Here is a 10,402-nt window from a genome sequence, read left to right as displayed (position 1 = left end):
CCTGTGGCTCTGTGGCGTCGACGCGCCACAATTGCGCGACACCAAGTCGGCAGACGGGTTCGTCCGAGGGTATGTAGGCGGCATATGGTTCTACAGCTGCTACCTGGCACCCAGCCTCTCACTGGAGACTTTCAGCCGCATTATGGACGAGCTGAGCTGCGATCTGCGAGGACGGAACAACGTCGTAGTCGGAGGCGACTTCAACGCCTGGGCCCTGGAATGGGGGTCCTCCCGTACAAACGCCAGAGGCCGCACGGTGTTGGAGGCTTTTGCCTCTCTGGACGTCGTCCTTCTGAACGAAGGGTCCCAGCAAACTTTCAGCAGGGCAGGTGTAGGGTCGATCATCGATCTCACCTATGCCAGCAGCACGCTGGCCCGGAACGCCCGATGGAGGATCAGCGGCGTATATACTGCCAGCGACCACGAGGCCATACTATGCACCCTGGGCACCCTTGCCCGATCGAGAGGTACCCCGTTCCGGCATGGGAAGGCGTACCGCCAGGACACGCTGAGGGCCCAAGCCTTCGCAAGCGCCCTTGAGAGCTACTCTGCAAACGATGCAGACGGAGCCAACGATATGGCGACCAAATTGGCGGACGCACTTGAAGGCGCCTGCGACCAGAGCATGCTACCGAGAGGGACGTTCCGGAAGCACAAGGATCCAGTTTTCTGGTGGAGCGAAGCGATTGCGGTTCTCCGTAGAACCTGCCACCGGGCCAGAAGGCTGCTCCAGCGAACCAGAGGCACACCACGCTTGGCCCGATGCAGCGAGACCTACAAAGCGGCGAGGAAGGATCTGAAGACCGCCATAAGGAACAGCAAGAGGGAATGCTTCCTAAAGCTGTGTGATGCCGCCGAAGAGGACCCCTGGGGAGGCGCGTACAGGATGGTGGTGAAGAGGCTGAACGCGGGCAGTAAAGCTCCAACAGATCCAGAGGCACTGGAGGGTATAGTCAGGGCATTGTTTCCTCGAGGACGGCAGATCCCTAGCTCCCTGCGGTTCGAGCATAGCCCGAGCGACATCTGCGAAGTTACGGAAGCCGAGGTGTTGCAGGCAGGCAGAAACCTGATACCTAGGAAGGCTCCGGGTCCGGATGCGATCCCCAACAGCGCGTTGAAGCTGGCACTTCTTCTACTCCCGAGGGAAGTTGTGGGCCTTTTCAACAAATGCCTCCAGGAGGGGACGTTCCCCGAGAGGTGGAAAAGGCAACGGCTGCTACTATTAACCAAGCCGGGCAAGCCGCCAGGGGTGGCCTCTTCCTACAGGCCCATCTGCCTTCTGGACTCCATGGGAAAAGTCTTCGAAAGGGTGATCGGTGCGAGGCTGAGCGCAGCCATCGAAGTAGCAGGCGGTCTCTCCCAGAACCAATACGGGTTCAGGAAAGGGAGGTCGACGCTGGACGCCATCTTGAGGGTCGTACAAACGGCGGAGGAAGCCATTGCTGGGACTAGGTGGAGAGGCGGAACCAAGTCCTATTGTCTGGTGGTGACACTGGACATAAGGAACGCCTTCAACTCGGCCGACTGGACCCGGACGCTGGAGGCACTGAGGTCCTTCAACATCCCGGGCTACCTACTGAATATAGCGCGCAGCTATTTCAGCAATAGGGTGCTGACAATGGACACATGTCAGGGCTCTAGGGCATACGAAGTCTCAGCCGGAGTCCCGCAGGGCTCCGTTTTGGGACCTCTGCTCTGGAACGCCATGTACGACGGGGTCCTACGGCTCCCGATGCCAGCCAACACTAACCTGGTGGGTTTCGCTGACGACGTCGCAATAGTGGCGGTAGCGAAGAAACTTGCCGCAGTGGAGGAGCTTGCCAACGTCGCCATACAAGCCGTCGAGGCGTGGCTAGCCGCCGCGGGGCTGGAGCTGGCGGCCCAAAAAACGGAGGCGGTCCTGATATCCAGCCGTAAAGTGGTCGAGGCCGCCAGAGTGCAGGTCGGTGGGACCGCGATCGAATCGCAGAGGTCCATCAAGTACCTTGGAGTCCTCATCGACACGCGCCTGTCCTTCAAAGAGCATCTGGAATACGTCCACACGAAGGCCGGTGGGACCGCGGGAGCGCTATCCAGGATGCTGCTAAACACCAGAGGGCCAAAGCAGGCAACGAGGAAACTGCTGACGAGCGTCGTGACGTCGCAGATGCTCTACGCCGCCCCGGTGTGGGCAGAAGCCGCGAAGGTGAGGAGCTACATGCGAGGAGTTGAGGCAACGTACAGACTGTGCGCCATTAGGATCGCGTGCTCGTTCCGGACCATCTCAGACGAAGCCGCGTTAGTCATTGCCGGGCAAGTTCCGCTCAGGGAGCTGATAAGGGAGAGGAAGGAGATCCATGATGCCATGACGGACAGTGCAGCCGAGGTACGCTCCAAAGCAGAAATTAAGGACGCCGCCAGAAGGACCAGCATAGACAGATGGCAGACTCGATGGGACCACTCACCCAAAGGCCGATGGACCCACACCCTCATCCCAAGCATAGCATGCTGGGTTGAAAGGAAGCACGGCCAGGTGGATTTCTACCTTACCCAGGCACTGAGCGGACATGGCTGCTTCCGCGGCTACCTCAAGCGCTTCGGCCACGAGACAGAGGACTGGTGCCCCGAGTGTGGCACAGGCATAGAGGAGGACGCTCGCCACGTCCTCTTCGACTGCCACAGGTTTGACCTCGAGCGTCAGACATTGGAGACAGCAGCAGGGTCTAGGGTCAGCACCGAGACTCTGGTGCCGCTGATGCTGGCAGACCCGAAGGTGTGCGAAGCGGCCGCGGAGTTCGCCTCTAGCGTGATGCGAACGCTTAGGTCCTTGGAGAGAAGGCGGAAGGAGCAGACGGAGTAGGTGTCCACGCCACTGCGAAGCAATGCTTTGCGGCAGTACCGCAGTCCGCGGGGCCCCTAGTCCCAACATACTCTTGTCCGTTAAATTAAGTTAAATATAAAAAAAAATACATAGTGATTCATTCTCTCATGAATAAGACATTCGTTGGCTAATGGGACCCCTATATCATATATGTATATAGATATAGCATTTTATCACAGTCAAAGCTTAAAATCAGGAATCATAGGTATAGCTGAAGTATTAACGGCATAGCTGTACGTATGTACAAATTCAGATTGATTTTCTTCTGAGATTCTTTTGTGACCATTGGAGGATTTCTGAAATGGATTTTTGTACAACTCCACAGAACTAGAACTAGAACGATGCAATTACTGCACCATCAAGAGGCCCGTGTGACACCAGAGAAGGCTGTTACGCGCGGATCCCAGGCAAACCCAGGCAAAAAAGACTTGCTAAGCATGCATTCAAAATATAAATTCAAATACTAACTACGAGAAAGATATGCCAATATTAGTGATTTAAGAAGAGGAGGGGAATTAGTTGTAGATATTATACGGTAGAGGGAATCATAATCCGAGTATAAGACCCTAAACGGTTCATGCAATGTACCATTACATCCAAACACTTAATTTAAACAACAATATTACTCAAAAAACTTCCGACAACCAATAAATATCTGAAATTATTGTGCTTTAACCAGCATGAACCTAATAATCAAGCCTTAAAACACATGTACATAACATACATATGTGTGTAAACATACTTAAATAACTCAACAGACGGCAGCTCCTGGCAGCTAACACAATTAGGATCTCGTCTTAGACTTAGCTTTATATGAAATTCCTGGCATCAAACAAATACTAAGTAAACGACATATGTTTTAAATGAATTCAAGTGCGATTCCTATCAGACATTACACACATGAAAATGGTATCAAAAGGGTTACAAGTTTCTACGATATTACATTTCTGTAGTTTATTTAAGAAATTAGAAATTAGGGGAAAAAAGGAAGAAAACAGCACGATATCGCAGGTTAAATTGGGAAGCCTAGCAGCCAATTGTGTTGGCATTGATGAACTGGACAAACATCTGGGGCACCTGAGCCAACGGAGTGGCTGCCGTCTGGGAGGCCCGGCACCTGCTCGTAATGAACTTCTGCCGCAGGCGATTCAGCTGAATGGCGTTCATCGTGGTGGTTACCTTGACGGGGCTGGTGCTGCCCTCGATGCGCAGCTGGCCGAAGGCCTTGATCTTAATGGCGCCCAGGATCTCCTTGATGATTGCCTGCATGATGTTGTCCAGTTCAAAGAGGTAGTTTGTGGCGCAGAGAGGCGGCTGAATGGCGGAGAGAATGACTGTGATTAGACTTGCATGGGTTTGTGGATTATTAACAAGGGGTGACCTACGTTTTGGGTGCTCTGGTTGGGCGACAGAGGCTGCGTCTCGTACAGGTCCTTGTAGATGTCCTCCACGTCGAGCCTGTCTTCGGGTAGGGCCACTGTGAGCGGACAGTCCCAGCGGCTATTGCTGTGGGGCTCTTCGTAGCGCATGCATAGTGCATCGAAGATCTCGCGGGTGTATGGCACATTCGAGTTGTTAAGCAGCTGCGTCGTCTGCCCGTCGCCTGGAAGCTCGTCCGGCTCCTGGCGTTGTTCGTTAAATGACCATGCCTGCTCCTGGGATATGCAGCAGAAAAGTGTGCACTGCGTGGTCCGCGCCGACTTTGTTATACAGTACAACTCATAGCGATAGCCTGCGGGGGATCGAATCGATCAGGTTAAGAAAAATTAAGCAGATGCCTTTTGCGCTCTCACCCTTTATGTAGTTTCCAGCGTCCAGAATGACAACATCCTCCTTGTTGAGGTGCCGCAACGCTTCCGACTTGAGGTCGCTGCGCACCACCTTCTCCTTTTGCGAGTCTCCAAAAAAGGAGTTCTTCTCGTACAAAGCCTTGGGTACCGCCTCGTTCTCGCTGATTAGATGTACCTTCTTCCCCAGGCCGGCGAGGTGCTCCTGAAGCTGGCGAGCTCTCGTGGATTTACCGCTGGCCGGCAAGCCCGTAATCACAACAATTGGCATGCTAAGAGGCGGCTTAATAAATATTTATATTCCTGTGCACGCCTTCGCTGCAGTGCTGGTCAATGCCACATGACAAAGGTCCACTTTACAGCACTGCTCGAGCTCTCCAGCTGACCCGAACGCCTATCGATATTGTCCCATTGTCGGACCAGCTGTTTGAAAACTGCCAACCGGGGCTGAACGTGCACAATTTGAAAGAAACTGACCCGAACGCCTATCGATATTGTCCCATTGTCGGACCAGCTGTTTGAAAACTGCCAACCGGGGCTGAACGTGCACAATTTGAAAGAAACTTCCTTTTTAACATCTTATTTGTAATGTCTGACGCACGCCGGCGTTACCGGAATAAGAAGCGGGATGATCATCGTCCGATGCAGGGTGCAGGACAGGCAGCACCGGTCACCATTGCTCGACGGGAGGATCCACGCTGCGTCCAGCCGAAAATACTACTCAAGAAGGACAAAGTGTCGGATCCTTGCAGCGGTAGCAGCAACCAAGATCTGTCCTGCTTCCCCAAGACGCTCATCATCAATCGCTGCAGCGATGGGCGCTCCGAAAAATGCAGACCCTCGGGCGGTAGTGCTGCTGCATCTGGGTACCATCCAGTCGGATGCCTGCTGCCGTCAGTAGCCTCAGTACACTCCACATCAGTTTGCGCGGCCCTGGCCAGTGGCACGTCCAATGATCGGGACAAGACCAGCTCGGGCTCCGGATCGGGAGCAGCGCTCCTGCCAGCTCAAGATCTTCAGCCGCCACGAATGATGCGAACCACCCCTCTAATAGTGTCAAACGGGGTGTTCAACGCCAGTGCCCGCAAGCTCTTCCACAAGACAAACACGGACTTCACTGTGATAGGTGTCCTAGGTGGCCAGGGTGTGGGCAAGTCCACACTGCTCAATCTGCTGGCTGCCGAGCGGCCCCTGGACTACGACTACTACCAGCACCTGTTCAGCCCAAAGGCAGACGAGTGCACATTCCACACAAGGCACAAGCACAAGCCCTCCTCCGGGCAGAACCAAAAGAGCATCCTGCGCCCGCGCACTGAGGCGCTGCAGTTTTTCATCACCAGGGAACGTTTCATTCTGTTGGACACGCCGCCGCTGCTGGTTGCCAACGGGAAGGAGGCAGACTACCTGGAGCTGCACTCTCTGGCCCCCATGTCGCAAATGCTCACCATCTGCCACATCCTACTGCTGGCCATCGACGAAGTGAGTCTCGAGCAGCTGCATTTGCTGCATACCGCCCTGCGCCTGCGCCCGCGCACACCCTGCAAGGGCTACGTCCGCGACTACCTGCCCCATGTCATGTTCGTGCGCACACGCGCACATCGCCAGCACTTTGAGCCCCGCCAGCGGGAGCGACTCGATAAGCAGTTGGTCCATCTGTTTGGCAGCACCGGATTGCACATCTATCGGGGCCGCGGCGATGCCCGATGCCTGAACAGCTTCCTGCTGCCCGAGGTATACGGCAACGGGGCAACGGCCCACCATGCCTGCCTGGGCGAGCTGGTACGCCAGTTCCGCGAGCGGGTATTCAGCACGACGCGCGTCTCCATGTGCCAGAGCAACGACCTCAGCGAGGCCATTTGGTTCGAGCTGCTGGCGGAAAGTGTGCGCCGGGCAACGCCGCACTTTGAGAAGATCTATGCGGAGATCAAGCATCGCCATCTGGACCCACGCTGCCAGCGGCGGGCCGAGACCTGGCGCAACTTTGGCAATGACGCCAATTAGACAGAGATATCACCATGTGAACAAAAGATATATAGAAATACATTAAACCTTTATTGGAACCTCCTTTGTCTGTCGTTTCGATTGACGACGGAAAGAGTGTCTGTCTATCGTCTGTGACGTTTTGGCTATGGCATCTGTAGGTGGGTTTCGAACTAGGTTTTGGTTTTGGTTTTGGGGATTTAGCCTGATTCTTCTCGATCGCCAATTGACAATTGGCCGTATCACGTTTGTGGTGTTGTGGCAACAGTGTCGTCGTCCGTCTCAGTCTCATTTTGCGCGTCAATTGCGTCTGCGTTTCCATCATCGTAATGATTAACAATGATTGCGTCCTCCATGTCGTTGTCCTCGCGCATAATGAGATCATGGGGCTCTTTGGATCCTTTCGACTTGGAGTTCATCTTGCCGCAATGCTCCTCGTAGGGGCCCGGCTTGCGACAGACCCAGAACAGGCTCTGATACTCGCTCTGCTTCATCGATGACGGATTCTGGGCGTATTTAGTGCGAATTCCCGACCGCGAGCACTCAATCACAAAGCCCACACTCTCAATTATGATGCACAGATCCTCGTACGTTGGCTCGATGCTATTCTGACCATTAACATCGCTGTAGTGGTATAGCAAAGGGCCGAGATTCACCCAGATGCCGCCGGGAACGAGGATTCTGTAAAAACGAAAGTGAGAGACAGCGAGAGGAGGAGGAGAATTTCATCAGAATAGGAAATGAGGCTAGCAGAAGGCGTATTTACTTGTAGATGGTTCGTATAAAGTCGATGACATTGTTCGCACAATCAATGAAGAAGCACGTGGCCACACAGTTGTAGCTGTGCGGTGTCTTATAGACCTCGAGAAAGTCTCCAGCCGCCATCTCTATATTGCCCTTGGGTGGATTCTTCAGGGGGCAAACGTCGGGAAATCGCACAGCCGCCACCTGATCCTCGCGTCTCAGGTTGTTCACATACTGATGAACCCAGGGGTACAGCACATACTTGTTCTCATAGTCGCATCTATGGAGAGATCCAATGGAGATACAGTTAAATACTATATATGTGTGGGTAGTGACTGTGACTGTGAGAAGACTGTGAATATGGTACTCACAGATTCAGGACAAAGTTAGAGGCAATCAACATGAAGTAGGAGAACTCATTGCCCTCGCATGAGTAGCCCAGGCAGGCCAGCTCGTAGGTAAGCCGTCCCAGGCCAGCTCCTGGCACCAGAATCTTAATCTCGTTCAGCTCGCTGTGCATACAAATAGCAGAGAGATGAATAATGGGTTGGGAGTATGATGGCGGATGGATTACTCACTAGTCGCTCGGCTTATAGTACTCCATGATGCTGTCAATGATCGGCTTGTAGGATTGCTCGCGCTCCAGTGCCCCGTCCGTGCTCCAGTCACGCGCAATCAACTTCAATGTCGACTGGGCCTTTAAAATTTTCAGAGGTTCAACATCAGCATCATCAAGAACAAAATCATACTGCGTTTCAGATTCGGGATCAGGAGGGACCATATCATTCGGGGATAGATTTAGGAGAGATGCACACATGCACATGTAAAGATTTTGTTTCGTATTCAGTTATAGATCAGCAGTAGTTTCAGAGGATCGGAGGGTCAGAGGAAGAGAGCAGAGGACAGTAGCAGAGTAAAGGAGTAAAAGGCAGAGAGAATGGAAATGAAAGCGTCTTCGAGCTTAAGCCCAAATCCTGCTCGCTGGGTGGCTACCTGGTCCATGTCGCCATGTCGAACGTGGGCTGGCGGCTCATCAAACTCGCTGTCCCCCTCTGATGTGGGGCTGCTTGAGCCATCCGCCGGATAGAGGAGCCGTTCGCGGAGAATCTGTCGGATCACGGCCTGGTTGCGGTCAATGCACGTGCGTACACAGTCCAGATGGGCCCGGTATTTGGAGAGCAGACGCTGATCATCGGCTGGCAGGCTGTTGAGGTAATCCAGGGTTCTTCTCAGCCGCTGGCATGCATATGGTCTGTGGATACGGGGTGCGGATGAGTGGCAGATAAATTAATTGATTTTCATTATCAGTCATTGACGCCGTGTGTTTGGTGGTACGAATCATGTTGGGACAACTGCATGTCCCGTACAAGAACAGACATGCAGGCTGCTTATCATGTACACACACACACGCACGCACGAACGCTCAAAAATGCACCCACACACAGCGCAAAACTACGGTAATTTGTTAAGGTGCCGGCGGACTTGTCTGCACATGTCACAGCGCTTCTTCACCCCGACCCTACTTCTCTCGATCAGCATTCAATCACAGTTGGCCGGAGACCATTTCACTGACAGCAATAAAGGCAAACACTCACCCATAGTATAGAAAGGCATTCTGGACCTTCTGAATGTGCTGCTCTTCCTCATCTTCGTTGGCGGAAAAAGCCAGAGCCACTTGCTCATCGATTTTGGGATGCAGGGGAAACATTGATGGCATCGCGTGGCTCATTTTCGCCCGTCACTTCCGAATCTACGATATTTCTATGCTTAAAATTTTGCCGAACAATTTTTCTACACCATTTCTCTTAGTGTTGGATTTGTCGTTCATAAATAGAGGTGGAGAAACATCGATGCCACTATCGTCCCACTATAAACATCGATTGCTTGGGACGAACATCGATGTTTAGCTATGACAATGTCATATCACATGTTACGAACCTCTGTTTTCTAGCCAGTCATCCCAGGGCTGGGTACTTCCCAAGCCCTCAGGTCGCACAATACACCAACTAATTGGACATCTCGAACAAATTGAAACAACAAAAGTAACCGACAAAAAAAAACTGCAAACGGACTCTAATCGACAAACAATATTACAGTAACTTCCTTCAACACAGACGTGGACCAGGTCGAGGTGTCGATTTTTTTTACCTCTGACGTACCCACCCTACCTGAGATCCGAATCACAACGTTCTGGATCTCCCTGCCATGTGCAGCAGCCTTACCCTCCCGATGCTGTGGCTCCTCTTCCCCCCATACGAAACGATTAGCAATTCATTTTCTTTCTTATAATTTTCACGTTAATTTCCTACTTTTACATTGCTAAACTAAGCCTGCCTATTCATTCCCCCTTCATCTTATCATTACGGGCGGTTAATAAATAAATAGATAAATAGGAATAATATATATAATAAAAATAAATAAGTTACATATATAAATAGATATGGACGGACTTAAATTAGGGGATTAACATATACATATAAATGGAGACGTCTAACAAAAATAAATAAAGGGAGTAAATATGTTAATTGATGATTTTTTCTCTCTCCCTAAATGGGCGAGGGACCCGCACTACGTGGCCGGGATAGTTTCTTCGAGACCAGCAAAAAGCAAGCCAGGATGGCGGAGCTGTCACCTATTCCCTATGGATTTGCCAATGAAAAGAATAAATTTGGGGTTTCTTTACTCCCCCTTTGGAGCGGACTCACTCTTGTGCTTTCTGGGTCTACTTTCCGTCCCGCTGGTCACCTCTAAAGTTCCTGGTGTTTCACTGATCTTGATCCCCTGGAATCACAGATTTATTTATCTTTTTATCGGGTGATGGCCACTACTCTATCCTCATCCCACTCACTTTTTCTTTCAAAACTAAAAAATCACGGCACTTTCTCCGTCAACCGGCGCGCATGCTCCTCCGTTGCGGGAAATTTTTACTCTGAACCCCCTCTTTGCTTAGCTGCTCTGTATGATGCTCCTGGGCCGCTGATCCCCATCGCTCTTTTCTATCGCCCTTGAACTAGGTTCAAGGGCATGGCCT

The 10,402-nt window shown here is 52.0% G+C and overlaps 3 protein-coding genes across 4 annotated transcripts; 1 reads left to right on the top strand and 2 right to left on the bottom strand.

The window, feature by feature from the left end:
• Positions 1-3,781: 3,781 nt before the first annotated feature.
• Positions 3,782-5,009, bottom strand: LOC108164622 (protein KTI12 homolog). Its single transcript, XM_017300469.2, has 3 exons — positions 4,654-5,009; positions 4,246-4,592; positions 3,782-4,174 (listed from the first exon to the last, which is right to left on the bottom strand). The coding sequence occupies exons 1-3, from the start codon at positions 4,916-4,918 to the stop codon at positions 3,887-3,889; spliced, it is 900 nt and encodes a 299-aa protein (XP_017155958.1). The 5' UTR covers positions 4,919-5,009; the 3' UTR covers positions 3,782-3,886.
• A 90-nt stretch (positions 5,010-5,099) lies between these two features.
• On the top strand, positions 5,100-6,712 carry LOC108164582 (protein SMG9). Its single transcript, XM_017300407.2, has one exon. The coding sequence runs from the start codon at positions 5,236-5,238 to the stop codon at positions 6,646-6,648; it is 1,413 nt and encodes a 470-aa protein (XP_017155896.1). The 5' UTR covers positions 5,100-5,235; the 3' UTR covers positions 6,649-6,712.
• On the bottom strand, positions 6,679-9,229 carry LOC108164589 (carnosine N-methyltransferase). Of its 2 annotated transcripts, none has more exons than XM_017300418.1 (6): positions 8,967-9,229; positions 8,365-8,623; positions 7,950-8,119; positions 7,743-7,883; positions 7,394-7,651; positions 6,679-7,308 (listed from the first exon to the last, which is right to left on the bottom strand). In XM_017300418.1, exons 1-6 carry the CDS (start codon positions 9,098-9,100, stop codon positions 6,870-6,872), a joined length of 1,401 nt encoding a protein of 466 aa, XP_017155907.1. In that variant the 5' UTR covers positions 9,101-9,229; the 3' UTR covers positions 6,679-6,869. The 2 variants fall into 2 exon arrangements, with proteins under 2 accessions (XP_017155907.1, XP_017155916.1); XM_017300427.2 differs by having other exon boundaries at positions 7,950-8,068.
• Positions 9,230-10,402: the final 1,173 nt, after the last annotated feature.

This window comes from Drosophila miranda, chromosome XL, assembly GCF_003369915.1.
Source record: "Drosophila miranda strain MSH22 chromosome XL, D.miranda_PacBio2.1, whole genome shotgun sequence".
Taxonomy (NCBI): Eukaryota; Metazoa; Arthropoda; class Insecta; order Diptera; family Drosophilidae; genus Drosophila; species Drosophila miranda.
The sequence above is the reverse complement of the archived record's forward strand: the minus strand, read 5'-3'. Positions and strand labels throughout refer to the sequence as shown.

Coding starts and splice junctions, on each gene's coding strand:
- LOC108164582 (XM_017300407.2), top strand. CDS start 5,236: ATGTCTGACGCACGCCGGCGTTACCGGAATAAGAAGCGGGATGATCAT.
- LOC108164589 (XM_017300418.1), bottom strand. CDS start 9,100: ATGAGCCACGCGATGCCATCAATGTTTCCCCTGCATCCCAAAATCGAT. Junction 7,884..7,949: donor TACTATAAGCCGAGCGACTA/GTGAGTAATCCA, acceptor TTGTATGCACAG/CGAGCTGAACGAGATTAAGA. Junction 7,652..7,742: donor TCTAACTTTGTCCTGAATCT/GTGAGTACCATA, acceptor ATCTCTCCATAG/ATGCGACTATGAGAACAAGT.
- LOC108164622 (XM_017300469.2), bottom strand. CDS start 4,918: ATGCCAATTGTTGTGATTACGGGCTTGCCGGCCAGCGGTAAATCCACG. Junction 4,593..4,653: donor CGCTGGAAACTACATAAAGG/GTGAGAGCGCAA, acceptor GATCCCCCGCAG/GCTATCGCTATGAGTTGTAC. Junction 4,175..4,245: donor CCAACCAGAGCACCCAAAAC/GTAGGTCACCCC, acceptor TCCGCCATTCAG/CCGCCTCTCTGCGCCACAAA.